Source organism: Falco naumanni, chromosome 4 (assembly GCF_017639655.2).
Source record: "Falco naumanni isolate bFalNau1 chromosome 4, bFalNau1.pat, whole genome shotgun sequence".
NCBI classification, from domain to species: domain Eukaryota; kingdom Metazoa; phylum Chordata; class Aves; order Falconiformes; family Falconidae; genus Falco; species Falco naumanni.
This window is the reverse complement of record NC_054057.1, coordinates 43,623,805-43,642,446: the sequence shown is the minus strand read 5'-3', so window position 1 is coordinate 43,642,446 and position 18,642 is coordinate 43,623,805. Positions and strand designations below refer to the sequence as shown.

Genomic DNA, 18,642 nt, shown 5'->3' with positions numbered 1-18,642 from the left:
AAATTACAACTTCTGTGTATGTCTTTTTCATTTTAGGCATCAAAAAATAAAGATGGAAAAGAGCAGAGTGAAGCTGTGTCACCATCGGAGGAAGAAGAAACTTTCTCTTGGCCTGGTCCCAAAACTGTCGTGCTAAGGAGGACATCTCAGGGTTTTGGCTTCACCTTAAGACACTTCATAGTTTACCCTCCAGAATCTGCAGTTCAGTTTTCTTTTAAAGTAAGTGAAACTAATAATGAAGCACTTATATATAGTTTTATTATACTTTTCAGGGTCAAAAATACAGCTTGCTTGAAAGTAAATGTATGTATAGATGTGTCCTACACAAATGAAAGATCCCTTGTGTGTAAGGAGGGCAGGCTCACTTATTGCATTGTTTGATAGCCATGCACTGATCTGTTTCAAGAAAATGGAATTGACTGAGTGTGAGTACACCCAAGGTAAAAATATTTGTTTCCGTGGGTAAGACCAGTGGTTATTACATAATACAGAAATACTTATCTATATGGAATTTTTATTCCCAAAGCCAACGTCATTAGTCTGTACACCTTTTAAAGTATAGACTTCAAAGGTGGGAGGCTTGGGGTTTTTTGTTAATTGTTGGGGTTTTTTTACCTTTTTTTTTTTTTTTTTTTTTCCCTTTTCCGCTATAACAGAAATTTCTCATACCATCATGCTAAGAGAACAGCCTGGAAAAGCATTAGTTTACCATAGTTTCTGAGTATCATAAAATTAATGCACACTAGAAAGATGGCTTGTGATTCTATGTTACATTCTTTCTGCTGGAAAGAGCAACAATCTGCAATTGTCAAGAGACAAATAAATACAAAATGTATACAGGCCTACATTAAAGGACAACTTTCTTAAATAAAAAAAGCTCTAAAATATTTTAAGTTAAAACAAGTAGTTCTAAGTGTTAAGCAGCCATCTGGTCTGCCTTGCTCAAAGTTGGAAATTGCTGTAGTACCTGATTCTGAGAAAAAGGTCCATTTAATAGTGATAGAAATTTGAGTAATGAGAGAGTTGTTTTTCCTAGCGAGTTAAAATAAGGTTTGCCTATTTTAAAGTCAAGTATGCAAGTTCTCATAATCAGTGGCACCTCTCAGTTTCACTTTTGCTTTTCCAGTTAGGCAGAAGAATAGATGTTTATCAAGATGGGGAATAGGTATTGAAGTTTCATGCTCCTTCCAGATATCTAATTGACTTGTGTCTCTGCAGGAGTCTTTCATTTTTGCCTGTGCTCAGTGGCTTTGAAGCAGGAAAAGCTTTTCAGGAGAAAGTTGGCACATTTTTTTTTGCTTAACTTCAGCTGTTCAGCTGGCCCTTGAGTGCCCAAATTTTTTCCCCTTGACAAGGAGTCACTGAAGCTAACCGGAAGTTAGGCTGTTAGCAGGATCAGGTGATCCCAACATGTCTGTCCTTCAAAACAGGTTACAGAGAGTCAGCCAAGAGTCGGTCTCGAGTTGAATTCCAGTGTGGAACAGGGGAAGGAGGGTGGGGAAGCCTTAGCTGAGCAGAACAAATTACACACGCATGTTAGCATGTCACAACAACAACCCCTATTCACAGTGAGGGTTAAAGTAAACAACATAAGCAGCAAAAATCTCCTTAATGAAGTGACTGGATAGGTTTCTTTCCGAATGTATTACTAGATGTCTCTGAGGGGTTGATATATTTTTTCACATGCAGAAGAAGATACCTTCTCTGATATGTTAGAATCTGGTTAATTCATTCTCATTTCTGTCTGTTTTTTGAAAAGGTTATAATGAGATTGTTAGGAAGTTGTAATACCTTTATTCAGGCATTCAGTTACATCTAAAGATGGTAAGTTTCATTTGAACAGAGCCCTAGTCAGTACTTCCAGAAGTTAACCAGAACTGTTACTTTTTTTTTAATATAATTTTTCTTTACATGTCTGTGAGGTGTAGAAAAAAAGAACAGATCTTCACAATTGTTACTCCTGCATCTTCATAAAGTGGCTTTTATAGAAGTCTATGTACCAAGTTATAGTACCAAAGAATGAAATTCACCTATTGTCAGCCGGATTCTAGTATGAGTCAAACCTGATTTCTGTGCTGTTCTTATTTGACCAAAGAGTAGTACTGGTTACTAGCTAATTACAGTAACTACAGTTTCTCTTTGTTGATTCAAAGTTCAAGTATCACTCCTCTCTCTTTCCTCCTTGGTGAAAATTTTAAGGGCCTCGGAAGGCAGAGAGATTTTGTTTTGCACACCTTAGATATAATATAATAATGGTAACTATGATTTGGTTTTCTGACTGCCTTGGATCTTGTAGTAGCCTTCTTCACACTTGAGAATGCATGCAGTTACCTCCGGTGTAAGGTAGAGGTTACAGCTGGAAGTTAAAGACGCCATTGACGTAACAGCCTGTTACTCAATCCCCTAATAGTTCTGCAGACCCATAGTCCTTTTGTTACCACAAGTGTCAACCTCACTCTAGATCAGCGCAGAGGTCTTTTTTTACCCCAAGGAAGGCTTTGTGTTCTAGCTCCATAGATTTCTTTCAAGGTAAGCTTACCCTAATATTTCTGAATCTTACTGCAAGTCAACATAAACTAGTTAGAGGTATTGAAAATAAAGGAAAGCATCTGAAAGAGCTTTACCATAAACAGTCTTTCAACATTCTTCGTGGATATATATGATCTTAGTTTTTTTTAATACTTACTTTTGGTTCCAATTCAGCAATATGTAGTGAAAATTTCTTCATTAAAATTTCTGCTTCTGTTGCTTGCAGTTTGTATGTGTTTGAAAAGCTGTTGACAGGTCAGGTGGGATACTCTGGGGAGAAGGGTCAAGACTCCTCACATGGGGGGAACAGTGGGCTCTAGGACAGAGATCATAATGCCTGTAGTCTGCAGGGTGTGGTAAAGATCATGTAACAGCTGGATATTCCATAGGATTGGGAAGAAAAGCTTTCAGCAGGCTGGAGAAGGCTGCAACTTGGAAAGCCACTGAGGTAAATTTTCTTAGAAGCAAAGAACTCTACCCCACGGGATGTATTAAGTGGAGAAGAGAGAGTGTTACTTTACAAAAATCTTTAATAATACGTTCTCTGCCTAAGTGCATTTGAGTTGTTGGATTTTTATTTAGATTTTAATTTCAGTGTTCTATTTGCTAGTCTAGTAAAACCTGTGTTCAGTTGAAAAGCCTTTTTTAGTTGTCCTGAGGAGCTTGCTACAAGGAAGAGGTCTAAACAGATCTGCCTCAAAGCTCTGGCTGACCAGGAGCCCCAGAACATCCTGGTCTTTTAATATATTAACACCTAATAGTACCTGCCTTATCTTCAGTTCTTCAGGTGTTTTGGTTTTGGGTTGGTTTTTTTTTGGAGGGGGGACAGTTTGGTGACATCTTCCCTTAACATTTCACAGACTGGAGGCACACCTTACCCTTGGTATTCAATAAGGAGGGAGCTGTGAGCCTTCTCCTCTACACTTCTGAGTAACAGGAGCACCAGCTTAACATGTCACTTGGGTCACTTTTGTGCAGAAGCAGTTTACCATCAAACACATGAAGTTGTAGGCATCTGGTCCATTTCATGGATGTCTCTAAATGTTGCAGAACTTCAACAAGGGTTTCTTTTGTTCCAGTGCTGATTAGAAAAACCCAATAGTGCTAAACTTTCATTTTATTTTTAAAGATGCTACTGATTTTTTCTGAAAAGAAAGAACTGTTTAGAACCTGAGTAAAATAGGTGGAATCATGATAACCAAGAGGCTGCGGGTTTAGTGAGGCTAAGTTGCAGATACTGCTAGTCCTAAGTGCACAAACCTGATGTCTGCCTTTCATAGACTTCCACTGTCATCGATGTGAAACTAGTTCCTGGTCAGGTAGCAGGGCTCTAGCTGGTACTGTGGGCCACCTGTGTTGGATGTGAAACTCACTTGTTTAACAACTGAAACAGCAGGGTGAACTTCAAGGATAAAACTTGATACTTTAGGGACAAGATGACAGTGACTGCCCAACTGCGGATGAGAGGCATCCGTAAAACTTTGGTTTCTCCATTTAGATTTACATCTGACGGGAAAAGAGGCCTTACTTGCTGTTGTTGAAATGATTGAATGAGATTGGTTATAATAAATTCAGGAAGTATCTCTGCATATTTTAATACTGAATACTACAATGTTATATTTACTTTATTTACATTGTATTATATATTTTATATTTTTATATTATTTTAAATTTATTTCATTTAGCAGTCAGTATGTACATGGTACTGCAGGTCTAGGTCAAATTCAGGGTATTGTGCTAAGTTCTAGTATCTTCTCTTGGTTCCTGCGTGAAAATGCTAATAACTGCAAATCAAGGAATTCTTTCTTGCTGTAGTTGTTATTAGTTAAATAATTTATAAACATGATAGATAAAGGTTATGGAAGAAAGTGTTGTTTGGTAGATCTGTTGAGAGGGACAGCCCTGTGTGAAGGACGATGTGAAAGATGATCTTGGAAACTGAGGCTGCAGTTCAGCACATTTAATTTTGGCAAAAGTACTTGGCTGTGCTTGTGTGGGGCCACACACTCAAACTGAACGTAGCTGTATGTGTCCTCCATTATGCCTCCTTCCGTTAGGAAAGTGAATAGGGAGTGTGTGGAAGACTTCTTAAGCTAGCATTGCAAAAGGCCAATCTTAAATTTTGCTTTTAGCATCAGATGTTTATTAGGATTTGTTGGTCAGCAACATGCTTTTTTTGCATGTGAAGTTCATTATCCAAATTCAATCAGTCTGAAAAGCAAGTAAATGATAAAAGAAAACCTTCTGTTCTGGTATGGAAGCAGCATATACTACCATGTTGCAATGTGTTAAGAGGTAAATGTAGGAAGGAAAGCTAATTCCAAAACATTTCTGTTATAAAAGCATTTCATTTTTAAAGGCCTGAGCTCATTGGCTTGATACCATGAAAACTGATGTTTTGCAGCTGTCTTATAACAGAGCTTTGCATACCCAGTGACAAACCCACTACATAATTTCATAAATGATGGCAATCATATATTAGCTAACTTTACACTTCCGTAATTTTTTTGTTTTATAGCATCAAACCAGGTAGCCTCCCTATGTGTAACCCATATTTTCCAGACTATAAGCTTTAATATTCAAAGTGCTAAAGATGTTTTTTCACTTGACAGATTGAGTGGAAACTACAGGCATGCAGATGTTAGCTGTGTCGGAATCTTTGCTGCTGATCATAGTTCAACTGGCTGTTACAAGGCTTCGAGGGATATGATTGATTTTAACAGTACTTGTGTACTAGTGTAGTGTTTTTACCGAAGTATAGAGCAGATGGGACTGTACAGCTTAAGGATATGTTGTTTGCTGCTCTCAGAGTTTGGGTGGTAATGATAATTATCATGGCTTTCTAAAAGTAGAATGAGTACCACATCTCTTAATTCAGTGTTTTAGGGGTTTCTTTGGTTGTTTTTTTTTCTTGGTTACAGTTACCTTTCTGTAGCATCTTACAAAGCTCCAGCAGGATTTCTGTATGTCTCACAAGAAATGTATTGCATCTAGGAGAGATTTGTCTCATACTCATCATTACTTGGCTTTGAATCCTTAGATGATTAAAGTACAACCTCTCCTGCCTCACTTTCAGGGTGGAAACGTGCTTGCAGCAGCACACAGTGCAGCATTAGGCTTCGTGGCAGTGTGTTGAGGGTTTTGGTACATTTGTTTTCAGATAATGCTGTTCTTTTGTTTCTGTGGGGATTTCATGGAACTGTGCTTAGCTGTGGGTTTTGGTTTATTGTTGTTTTTTCTTAAACGTGTATTACATTACATTCTCAAAATGAAAGCTTTAATTCTGTACAGTTGAATATTTGTGAAAAGTACGAGGTATCAGAATGCAGACTTAACCTTACAGGTTTATTTCCAGTCTTAATGGCTTATAGTTGCCTATCTATTTTTTCCCATTTATTGCATTTTTAATATGCACTCTTTCTTTTTTCCTTAGGATGAAGAGAATGGGAATAGACAAGGTATGTCTTGTTTTTATTCTTTCACAGATCCAAATATGTTGAACACTCCTCTTCAGCTGAGTAGTACGCTTCAATAGCTACCCAGACGTTTGAAATGTAAAATCAGTTCAGTGTGACCATCAAGCTCATTGGATTTCATGGCATTGGAGTAGAAGAAAGAAAATACCCGTCTTTCAGCTTTACCTGTTTAGTGTAGGTGTTTGTGTGTCCACTAAGTTAATTAAAGTATCACTTCTGTGCTGTGTTTATCACCTTGTCATTTATATGACAAGAAGAAACAAAACCAGCTGTGTTACCTTTTTAGTGCCAAAGTTTCACACTTTCTTGGTTTGATCTGCATGGAAGACCCACAGTTACCTGTGCAAAGTACTACTATAAAGCGTTTGAGTCTTATGGGTATACCTGTATGCGTCCATTAAAACAAAGAAAGTGCTGAAGTGCTGTACAGTGTATCTGAGGGCAGCTAGTATGAAATTTGGATTTTATTGCAAGTTACTGTAATAAAACCAACACATAAGTATATAAGCCTAGTATTTGTAGTGATGGTAAAAAGTATCCACAAGTGGTATACAACTGTTTTAAAAATAGAAGATAAAAAAGGTTATTCCTGTTAGTTTCATGATAATTTCTTCAGCATTTAACAGTACTGATCTAACTTACTTCATTTTTGGTACTTGTGTACATTTTAAGAGATCCATGAAACATGCTTCAGGTGACGTAAGATAAGATGTGTGAGTAAAATTCTTGCACTTGACTTAGGAGGGATGAAAGAATCAGTTATTTCTAGATTATGCCTGTCACTTCCCTTCAGTTTTCATAGTTTTCTCCCTCTCACATTGCCTGTGTCTGCTCTCTTTCTTAATTTACTAATTAACTTATTTTTTAGTAATTTTTAAACTTCTTGCTGATATCTTACTGTTTCCTTAGAAGGGTGAAAATTGTGTTGATGTAATCGGGTTTTCAGGTTGAGAGCCCATCCCACTTACTGTTTTTCCCAGTCTGTCGTTACGATGGTGTACTCAGAGGTGGTGGGATTAGCTGTGTCACCAGTGTGATGTGCAGGGTTTGTGCTTCATGCGGTGACACAGGGCAGCGTGCTGAGGACTGGCCTCCTCAGAGGTGGTGGTACCTTTGCTGGGAGACAGCATAGAGTGAATGCTTGTTCTACTGGTGAGTTACCACTTGCTTGACACTGTATTAGAGAAGGTACCCACTGTCAATGTGCTTCTAAAAATCTCCTTCAGTTCGAAGACAGAGAACGTGCCTGGACGTTTGGTTCAGTTTTTTGGTGTAACTGTGGTGTGTTAGCAGCATTCTGGGAAATACGAATTTTCTTGAACTCTTTTATTTTTCTCTTGGAAATGAATTAATCCATTTCATCCTCTTTGTATGCGTTGATAGATCAGAGGGCACAAAGTGCTCTGGAAAGATGGTATTCTCATTAGCAGGAGAGAAGGCTGGACTTGTACTTCTTTCAGGAGAGAGATGACTGTGAGGCGGAGGGTGTAGGTGTTGGCAGAACTTAACCTGCCAGTTTTGTGTATTACACCTTTAAAACCAACAAAATAGGATGATGTCTGTAAGACATTTTCCTCCAGCATTCGGTGTGATCTTGGGGGGCAGGGAGAGGAGTTGAAGCTGTTTCGATTTACATTGCTGCAAGTTGTTCCTGTTCCCAAATAATGCAAGTAGGGAGCTTGTGAGGAGAAAATCAGGAAAAGGGTATCTCATTTTTCACGTTCACAAACATCACGTTAATTTAGCCAAAGCAGGCATGCCAGAAATTCCGTGAAGGATTATCACAAGGATTCTTAAAGTAATTAACACTGGAAAATGAGACGGGAGCCGCTCTGACGCTGTGTGCTGGGCTGCTGGCGGGGGTCCCTGGCGGCTGGAGCACCGGTTGCTCCAGCGGCGTGAGGACGAGCGCGCTGCCTGCCTGGCGTGCGGAGGCGCCATCTAGTGGCGGTTCTCATGTATTGTCCTTCAAACTTAATTGGAAACCGTGCCTCTGAAGCTGTCTTAATTAGCAATGAAAATTTCTTAATGATAAACGTTTCTCTTTTGAGGTTTGTCGAGGATAATTCACTTGAGCTTTCCCCGCTCAAAGAATAAGCTAAGGGGATTCAGGAGATTAAAGCCTTTCATTTTTGTGAAGCAGTCTGTGCCAATGCAAAATTGTATTATTTTCTTTAATCAATTTTGAGTGAAGATTTCTAATTACCTGCATGTTCTGCTTTGTCCTTTTCACACGTTAAACTTACCTTTAAAAGTTGAGATTTTTATCGGGTTCAGCATTTGCAGATTTGAGTAGGTGAGTGTGGAGAAAAGCATCTCTATTGCTATTGCCTTTTATTGAAAGCACTGGAATACTTTTTTCAAAGGAGTGGAGTACCTAATTAAGTCTAGAGGGCAGAAGATAAAAGCATGTACCAGGTATGATGTGTTCTAACAGTGGAAGAAATATTTTTATATGGTTTTATATTCTAGCATAGAATTTGAGTGCAACTTTTTGAGTGTATATTTAAATTATGCTCCTGGCTTGCATTCATCTTGCTTTTGATGAGCAGTAAGATTTCAAAGCATTTAGAATAAAAGGTAATGTAAATTTGTCCAGGAAAGCTCTAAACTGGGAATTATACAGGAGGGAGATGATGGCCAATAAGCAAGTGAGAAAGTAGAGACCCCTCACTGTCAACAGCTGGGACAGAAGGGAGGACCACCATACCTCAAGTGTATGCACATAAGTAAGAGAATGCCTACGGGACAATATGATGGGGGGAGTTCTCATGCCTTTTTTGAGGGCCTCTCTGGAGCCCCTGTGCAGTCATGCATGCAGCACAGGGGCAACAGGCAGGAGGAACTGGACATCTGCATGCAGTTGCAGGGCTATGATCTCATTGGCATCACAGGGACGTGGTGGGATAGCTCATGGCAATGGGCCGGAGTGCTGCAGTGGATGCGTACAGGCGCTTTGGGAGGGACAAGCTGGGAGAGCACAGGGGTTGATTTGCTTTTGTTGTCAAGTGGTGAGAGAACAGCAGGGATGTGCGGAGCTCTGGCTTAGGATGGATGGGGAGCCAGTTTAGAATTTCTCGTTGGGATTTGCAGGCAGACCTATGTGGGCGATGTTTTGGTGGGTGTCTGCTATGGACTGCATGATCAGGGAAGATGTAGATGAGGCTTTCTTCAGATAAGTGGTGGAAGCTTCATGTATGCAGGTCCTGCTCCTTACAGGGGACTTTAGCACCCTGTTATCTGCTGGAAGGGCATCACAGCAGTTTTACTCTAAATATTTTGTAGTTATTATTTGAAATATTTCTGTTCTTTCCTACTTTCACTGCTCCAGATGGTTGACCTTAAGCTAAGCTATTAAAATGCTTTTCTGACAGATGCACTTTTATCAGAAGATGCAGATCTTTCTCAGTGGATTCCTTGGTCACTGACTAAAACTTTATCAGCTGCTACTGTTTTCTCAAGGATTTCTGGCCAGTAGTTGGAGAATGACTGACCAGCCTGTGATAACCTGGAATATTTCTTTCATATGTTTTGTGGAGGATGGTATGCCATCAGTATTCTCCATGTTTTCTGAAGCTGCCCTGTTTCAAATTTCTATTTAAGAAGTATCTCACAGGCAGAAGTGTCTAAGGGGAGAGCATTGTAGGAATATTTGGAGACAAGCTGAAAAACCCTATTAAAAATAGTAGTATTTTATATTAAAAACTTGCACTGTCAACTGTGGCGAGTGGTGCTGGGAAAAACCATATCCGGTGTCATGCGGTTTCCATGCCATTTCACTGTCCACTTAATAGGGTGAATATGTTGTTGTCCTTCAAAGACTTCTTGAAGCTGTAGTTGGCAAAATACAAGTTTAGTACATACTAAGTGGGTTGGTTGTTTCTTGTATTTTGTGCTCCTTACTGGCGCTTACGTAATGCCTCGAGTCTTTGATGCTTCATTTCTTTAAACATTCTTTAAACAAAAAAGGTGTTGATTTCTGTAATGTAGTTTGTGTTCTCAGGATTTAATTTAATCCCAGTTTTTTTAACATCATTGTCTATCAGTTCAGTCTGTTATGAAATAAACTAATTGTGCCTATGATGATGGGAACAAGGTAGATAAGGAACAAGAGAATGAATGTGACAGCAAATATTTGGAAAGGTCATAGATTGCTGGGGTAGTATGGTCTAAGACAGGGGTCCTCAAACTTTTTAACCAGGGGGCCGGCGCGCGGATGCAGTGGCAGGCAGCCATCTGCAGCTGCTTGGTTTCCCCCCCCCCCCAACCCCCGGTGGGGGGGTTCTGAAAATACCCGGGGCCGGACTGAGGACCCTGGGGGGCCATAGTTTGAGGACCTCTGGTCTAAGATATATGATAGCTGAATTAGGAGCAAGAGAGGAGGTATGTAACACTAATGCTTTAGGATAGTACCACAGTAAATTGTCCTTTTTGTGGATTTTTAATCAAGCTTAATTTTTTTAACACTAAATGTTGAGAATGCTAAAAATGCTTGTTTGGTTTTCCGCTGGGACCAGAGCCTCATGATTCCATGTTCCCTTAAAGTACATCCAGAATGTCTAGCAGAGGGGCCTTCCAACTTGTCACATGTATAATGTTCCTCAGTGACTGCTATGGAGTTCAAATTATCCTTGACTTTCAATAAAAAACGAAAAGCTGCACAAGTGTAATTTCCATGAGTTCAAGGGAGAGTCTGTAGGTTCACTGCAACAGATATAAATTGAATGGCTCTATGTTTGTGTAAGAACTAAAGTAAATCCTTTAGACTGTTTAATTGTAGGTTAAGTTTTAAACTTTAAAAGGTTTCATTTTAGTTTTGAGAGAATTGAAAAAAACTTGTCCTAATATTGGCAGATAGCACAACAGGAAAACACAGTTTTAGAGAGTTTGTAATTAAGAGTTGAAACTGTGTTATATTTTTTCAATAACAATGCTAGATGATTTTCTCTCCTCCCACGCCACCATGAAGATGGAGTTGAGTTTGTATTAGTCAAATGGTTTAAGAAAAGAGTAAGCAAAAGAAGAAATAGCATCTTTGAGTTGCCTAATCAAAGTACCAGAGGTGCTTTGAGTAAGGACAGCGTGTTTTCCCTGTATGACAGAGCTGAGTCATTTAACAGAGAAACAGCTGGCATTTAATAGCACTATTTTGCTTGTTACCATCCACTTTTTAGAGGCTCATCCTTGGCACTGTATTTTGGTTAGTGCTATTTAGCTGAGTTAATTTGTGCTTGACAGTGGGTGAAAAAAGCTCTGTCAGGGCTGGACTGGGACCTTTGGGCTTCTTTTCTGCAGTGGGTTACTAGTGGAGAAATGCTTACTATGTATGAAACTCAGTTTGCAGATTATAAAGTCCAGAATTATCTTTAACTGGACTCCTATCAGTCAAATGTAATCCTGACAGTTTTGTGATTTATGTTTAACTAAATGAAGTCTCTGTTAATAAATGCTCTACTTCCAGCAATCTCTTTCTGTGTAGGTTGGGAAATGTTTAGCAGATTTTTGATTCAGTAATCATTTAGAAGCATTTGTCCCACTGTATCTGTAGATATTTCTCCACCTTTTGCCTGAAGGATGTCCCATGAATCAGTGTCACTTGTTATTGTTGATCCAAAAGAGTTCAAATGCCTTGGATATCCAAAAACATACTTCTAGATTTTCATGTTCAAGAGGAATGTTCCTCCCTCTTGAGTCAGAGAAAGATGTACGTAAGAGCCTGTCTTATTTTAGTAATTTGTGGAGTTTCACAGGGCTGGTGATTCTTTAGTATAAAAGTGAAAGTCATCCTTTTGCTGTCTCCTGAGTGTAGGGCTAGGAGTAAAAAAATATTCTGCATAAAGTTAGCAAGACTCTGTAGCCTTTATTCAGCTCCTGGGTTAGGAGGATTTCTTAGCGCAGTTCACCTGCCCTGAGCAAAAGATTTTCTTTCCTTTTTTTTCCTCTCTCTTTTTTTTTTTTTTCCTTCCCTCTAGCAAGAGGAGAAATGGCATGTGTTTAAGCAGCAGATTCTTAGGAGAGAGACTGTAAGAAAGTCTGTGTTATACTGTGTCCCAAAGCGCTTGCTGGTTTGTGCTCAGCAGGTTAAAAAGAAAGGAAGAGCTAGGTCAGCAATAGTACTTAGGTGTGGGTTGTTTTGTTTTGTTTGGGTGGTTTTTTCCTCTTCAGAACGTAAAGGTTCTTTGTCAAAGAGGTGTCCTTTGTGTACTCTTTATGACTCAGATGTTTCTGGCTGTTTTATATAAGAAGGTTAATGACTACAGAGAAGTGATGTGCTTGTTGGTATCTTGTAGTGTGTTGGTAGATTTGATAATATGTTAGGCCATGTAATTTTTTTTCCAGACAAATCGGAAAGCAGTATAGTAATACTGTCTGGTCTGCAAAGAGTAGCTTAAAAACTAATTCAAGGTTACTGCGTTTGATACAATACAAGTTAAGTTCCTTGTAGAAGCTGTATTCCAAACTAGCATTTTAAGGGATTAAGCTAGAATTGGCACCTAGATAAAATTAATTTCTGTGTCAAGTTTTCGGGAGTTAGAAGTTTTGCTGTATGTGACCCTCTCTAAATGTAAGTCAATTATCAATGTTAACAACTCTTAATTCTACTGTTCTATTTAAAAGTAGGTGGTGTGGGTTTTTTTTTAATATTCCCTTTTATCAGGGAGAAAGAGCATATTAGAATCTTACTACACTGCAAATCAGATGGTTGTGCTAGTGCAGCATCCTCCCCTCTGCCACTTCTGGCTTCTCAAACATTTTTCAGGAAAGCTTCCTTGCAACTACAGTGGGAAACTTTTTTTATTATTTCCCCATCAGGTTGTGAACGTGGTATTGATTTGTAGTGTGTTTAGTAGATCCACGTAGTATAAATATTAGATAATAAATGATTATAAATGTATGTATTATGAATGAAGTATTTAATTTTATTTTACATTAATTTGAACAACAGTTGAAACGACACTAATTTTATAGGTTCTACTATGATCTCACTGGTTATTGAAAGTAGCAGTTACATTTTTGGTTGAAAATTGCTGCATTAATTATATCTGCATACGATTATGAAAAATGTATATGTTGGGTAGGAAGAATCTTGTGACTACTTTTCTGTATTTGTCTTGCATTTGATTTACAGCTGTTTGTGCTTCTTCAGACTTTTTTTTAACTTTGGTTCATTTGAATAGCATCACTTAAGGGAATAGTTACATGGCAAGGAATATTTCAGTCGTTCTGTTAGTGAAACCAGCTGGACAATGACTTGGTTTAATTTATCCTGACTGGTGACCATTTACTCATCCTGGAGATTTTTGTGTGTTTACAAGACTGGTAAAGGAAAGGACAACTTTATGGTCTGTTTTTCAGTTTCCAGTCACCAAACTTGTGTACTTAGCAACTTTGTATGTTTCTGTTTCTTTTATTGCCCTTACATGAGATTATACCTCTGTTTATAGCTACACTTGTGGAGAAATGAAGTAGATATCGAATTTGTTGTTCACAGAAGTTGTGCTTTTCATCTGTGCTGCTTCCTTGCACAGTGTGAGTGTGTACCTGGAAGCTCACACTTTCGCCTGTTCTTTGTGTATGATGTCTTGTTTTTCATTGCAGTTGAAGATTTGGGAGAAACTGTCTTACTTGGTAGTAGCTTGCAATGTAATGCTCAGTTATAACGTTTACAAACGTATGGAGAAGGGAGGAGGCAAAGTGATGTACAGTAATGAGCACTGGAAAATAAAGGGTGTATGTCTGACAGACTAGTAGTGTGAGCTGCTTTACTGTTCTTTGTTGTATCACCTTGTAAAGAATTGTTGGCATGTTCCAGAAAATTAGGCTTTCCAATATTAGAAAGGAAAATTGTGAATCCAGTCTGACACTATGTAGTGCAGAGCTGGAGAACTTACTGTCAAAATTCCAGTGTGATAATCTGCTCTAGAGGGTGATTTTGGAAGGAGGGAAGTTTAGACTCGGTTTTTGACAGCATCTTGCTTTTACCTGATGATTGGGTGCAGACAGGACCCAATGGAGATTTAGGCACAATTAAATTGAAATGTACTGATTGTTAAGTTTTGAGACGTGAAGTAAGTTACTAGATTTTCCATTTTACTTGGCATTTATTTCTGTAATGATTGAGTGCGTATCTACAAGATTTATTCCCCCTCAGCTGGTCTGGATAAAGTATCCTTGGCTGCTACTGTCTGAAAACATTGTTTAATTTTGTTTGAGCTTCTAACTCAAAATATAAACATACACTTTGAGGCTATATATTCAAGGAAGTTCATTTGTATGTTACTGACAGAAAAAAGATTTGGTTTGTATCCAAGTGTGTAAAAGACCAAGGAGAAATAAAGAGCATATATTCATCTACCAAAGCTTGGGTATGCTAGGTTTTCTTCTTGTCTTTACTTGTATTTGGATATTACTGAGCTGTAAAATTAACCTGCAAATGTAAACAACATTTTAAACCTGTCATCCAAATTTTTTATTCCTAAATTGATCCTTATCTTTAGGGTTGGGGTTCATCTTTTGAGGAAAAAGGAGGACTGTTCAACATAGCCTCCTTTTGCATGTAGGAGAAAGAACCAAGTCTAGCGGATAATCAGCTTTCTGAACTGGTCCATAAAATAGCTGTAAAAGCCTGAAGTGAGTGCTTATATTGGTGTAGTTGACAGGCTGCTCAGAAATCAGAATGTTCAGAGAAGCCTTCAGAGACTGAAGGCCATAAATTGGTACAGTTGTCCTCTCTTACTCAGAAGTGGGGAAGTGTATCAAAGGTATTCTATGTTGGATATTGAGTGGGAGTAACCTTATAGGTTTGACCTCTTGCTTTGTGTGTTCAGGTATGGACAAGGGATCAAGTAGCATTTGAGTGTTAGGCAAACTAGTAGTAGGCCACTAACATTTTTTGATGAGCATTTTCTAAAGGAAGCTGAGGTAACTCCTTGGTGTTGGGTTGTAAGTATCAGATATTAAGTGTTACAAATTAGATGTGCCATGGGAGGTGCATTATTTTTATTTTTCTTGTCACTTTTGAGATTGTGTGGCAATCTCAGTGGTAACACCGATAAGGATGTTTGGTGGTCTTCCTCCTTCCAGCCTCACTCTTGGAAGTGGCTGAAGCCACCTTTTGCTTATGGCATCTGGGTAAATTATTCTTGGAGCTTGTCTAAACTTGCTGAAACACTCCTGCCTTTTAAAGGATGAGAGCCATAATGTGTTCAGTGTCTATTTAAATTGGCAGATTAAAAATGACAGATAGTAGCTTTGGTTCATAAAGAGCATTTTGTGTGTCTTGTAGCTGTGGTCTGCTAATCAAATTTTAAAGTATTTGGGGACTGAGTTGCCAGCTGGAGTTTCTTGATTTATAATTTGGGTGCTTTGGACACAGCAATCATCTGATTCTATCAAATCAACTTTTTGATTATTCTGTATCCACCTGGAGTTATTTTGAGCAAGGCTATTAGAGCCATTTGAGAAAGTGTTCTGTTGAACTGTTTTGTGGTAAAACGGCTGGACACTGAGGATCTGAGAATGAAGGCACTGGGCTAAACTTGTATTGGTAAAATGTGAATCAGAGTTGGAGGGAAGTCTGGTTTTGTGCAGTTAATTGAAATGCTTCAAGTAATGAGCTTTTCCTCACAATGGAAGCTGAACCAAAAAAGGGGCATGGGGAGCACCTTATTTATATTCAATAAATAAAACTGTAGGTTGGTAAACATGGCCGCATGGGATATTTGAAGCTGTAGCAAAAGTACGTCCAAAAGCAATGTCATTTGTGCCTAGGTCAAAGATTAGTCATTAGAGAAGTGATTAGAACCTAATACTCCAGTTTCAAGGAGTGTTTCTTTCATCAGCAGTGCCAGTTTTAAGCAATCCCTTTATTCTCTCCTGCTGTTCCTTGTTTTCTGTAGTTTTTACCACCCACCAAGGTTTCCTAGTAAAACCTAGAAAACAGACCTGACTTGTTTTCAGTCCATGTCAGTTCCCTGGGCTGGCTCACATAGCCTCCAAAAGGTGGCATTTCCACCGCTGAGAGCGTGGTACAGGAGTAGTAACCGGTGACAGGGGCTGGGAGAGACCAAGCCAACGCTGGTACGGTAAAAGCTTGTCCAGCTGTAACCTGTGAGGTTCTGCCACTGGTTCTGTGAGCACTCATGTTTTGCACATGTAGGACAGGGGTGTCAGAAGAGACCGGTAAAACTGTAGAACAAATTAACTTCAGTGCAGTGTTCTGGCAGACCAGAAATAAAAGTTTCAGATTTTATTTTTAGGTGTGGGGTTTTGGGTGCTTTTTGTGTTTGTTTGGGGCTTTTTTTGCTTGTTTTGGGAGTTTGTGTTGTGGTGGTTCTGTTTTGCTTTTTTTTTTTTTTTTTAATCCCCCACTCACTGGCATAAAATTACACTGGTGAAGCTGTGTAGAAGCTGTAAAATGGCTTATTGCAGCTACGTACAGATGGAGCTCAGGACAGCATCACTGTATTTTAGCCTCCAGTGTGACTGTGGAGTTTTTTGTGTTGTGGTTTTGTTTGTGAGGGTTTGGGTTGTGTGTGTTGTGTGATGTTTGGGGTTTTTTTGTTTTACTTCACTCCCCCCATCTTGCTATTCAGAAGCAGTTGGATACCATCAGCTAAGAATTACTTAGATTTCGGAGCATGCATGGAAAGCCACAAGGTACCTGCGTTTCTGGAAGCATAGAAATTAAATGTATACTGAGAAGGCAAGAAGATATGGGTGTTGTGGTACTGTAGAGTAACTTCTGTGTTTTATGTATATATGAATACATGCAGCACATGCAGATGTTATAATTTACTTTTAATTGTACATTGGTTTTTGAATTTTGATAAATCTTAGACTTCTTGGAGCATTTGAAAAATGCTGTTGGAAAATCAGCATTACAGTTCCATGAGGGCTGTAAATCAATGGTGTGGGGTTTTTTGCTTCTAAGGAAAGACTTTAAAAATAGTATTTTTCAGTTTACACTACTACATCTTACTCAGTTTGTCTAGCTTTATACCTTATGCCAGATAGCAGTGTAGAAGAGGAAGGGATAATTCTTACTGAATAGTGTAGGCATCGGCATGAGGATGATGTAGCCATGAGATGATGAAATGAACCTAAAAATCACAGCTTACTGAGATGTATTTTGTCAGTTTAAGTTCGAGATATCTCTCTCTCCTCACCTACTTCTCCTTCCTTTTTGCCCCAGACACCTAAAAGATCTTCAGTGTAGCTGAATGAAGTGCTGTCTTTAGGATTCCTAGTCTCTTTTCCTTCTCTCACCCCAAATTGAAATAGAGTATTTAATGTAATGATGAGCATCACAGGATTACATTCCAAAATAATTATTAAAGTAAAAACATTGTAATGCAGTATAATTAAATGCTATTAAGAAATAATTATTTCTTTCTCAGGAAAACAAAGAAATAGGCTGGAGCCGATGGATACCATATTCGTTAAGCAAGTTAAAGAGGGTGGACCTGCTTTTGAAGCTGGACTGTGTACAGGTACTGTTCTTCTATAACACCAATAGCGTGTTTGTGTACATGATGTAAAGTATGAGTTAAGCATCTACATATGGTTCTGTCTTCCATTTAAACCTTGTTCTTTCCTTCAGAAGTTTGAAACCTCTCTTTTGAATGGTCCTCCAGTGTTTTTCATCTCAAAAGCACTGTTGTGTTCTCTCGGGAAGTACTGTATAAAATATATTAAAGCATTAATGTCTTAGTCTTTTTGCTTTATTATCTTCAAAAAAAATTAGGAAGTCATATATGATAAAATATGTGAGGAGAAAGAAAAGGGAGGAAAATGACACCTATAAGCTTCTATTTCTTTGCTTTATGACAAATTGATAATGTCAAAACATTCAGGTTTTTGTTCTTATTAAAGTATTCCACCTCCTTTAAATTAAATGGGAACAATCAAAGTCTATCTCTTCTTACCAGATTTTGTTCAGTTCTTTGATTTAATCAGACTGGAGAGCAGAAAACATGTTTTTTGTGAAGTGCCAGGTACTTTGTCACACCTTTACTTAAGTGTTGAAGGGGGGTGGGAGTATATTAGAATGGGAGGTCTTACAAGTGATAAAACAGTAAGCTACGTAGATGGATACCACTACAAACATAGGTTTCTTTTCTTAAAAATATAGCAAAACATACATTCCATGAAAGGATTGCGTTTGTGTGATTAATGGGGTGTTGATATTTTCTGTTGAAAATGGTTACGTACATAATTTGACTGGAATAGAATAATTTTTGTATGTTTCTTCCTAAGGAAATACAAAGTTTCTAGAATGATCAGCAATTTAAAACCAGTACTAGATCCTGTTTGTACAATATAAGGCTTTTTTTTTTAAAACTCCTCCTTCAGTAATTATTCAAGGAAGGCTACTTTGGAATTATTTTAATGCTATTATATAAAGCAATGGTTTGGCTCGGTGAGGTGCAGCATATGTTGAAGTTGTACAGAAGAGCTGTGTTAATTTCTATTCTGCTCAGTGTTTGCCAAATTGAAAGAGATGAAATCTGTAAAGAATATTTTATTTTTAGGCATAGAGGAGATTTTTTAGGAGCCCAGAATGAAGAACAGAAAATAAATGAGAAAATACATTTTTGAATTACCAGAATATTCTTCTTAAACACATTGCTGATAG

At 38.3% G+C, this 18,642-nt stretch overlaps 1 protein-coding gene across 6 annotated transcripts in view; it reads left to right on the top strand.

Annotated features, from left to right (window-relative positions):
• Window positions 1–18,642, top strand: part of ARHGAP21 (Rho GTPase activating protein 21) — a 118,972-nt gene that overhangs the window by 51,129 nt on the left and 49,201 nt on the right. For all 6 annotated transcript variants that reach the window (XM_040591117.1, XM_040591119.1, XM_040591120.1 and 3 more), the window contains 3 exons: window positions 37–219; window positions 5,963–5,987; window positions 17,405–17,497. In XM_040591117.1, the coding sequence (XP_040447051.1) occupies window positions 37–219; window positions 5,963–5,987; window positions 17,405–17,497 (301 nt within the window). The remainder of the gene's footprint in view (window positions 1–36; window positions 220–5,962; window positions 5,988–17,404; window positions 17,498–18,642) is intronic.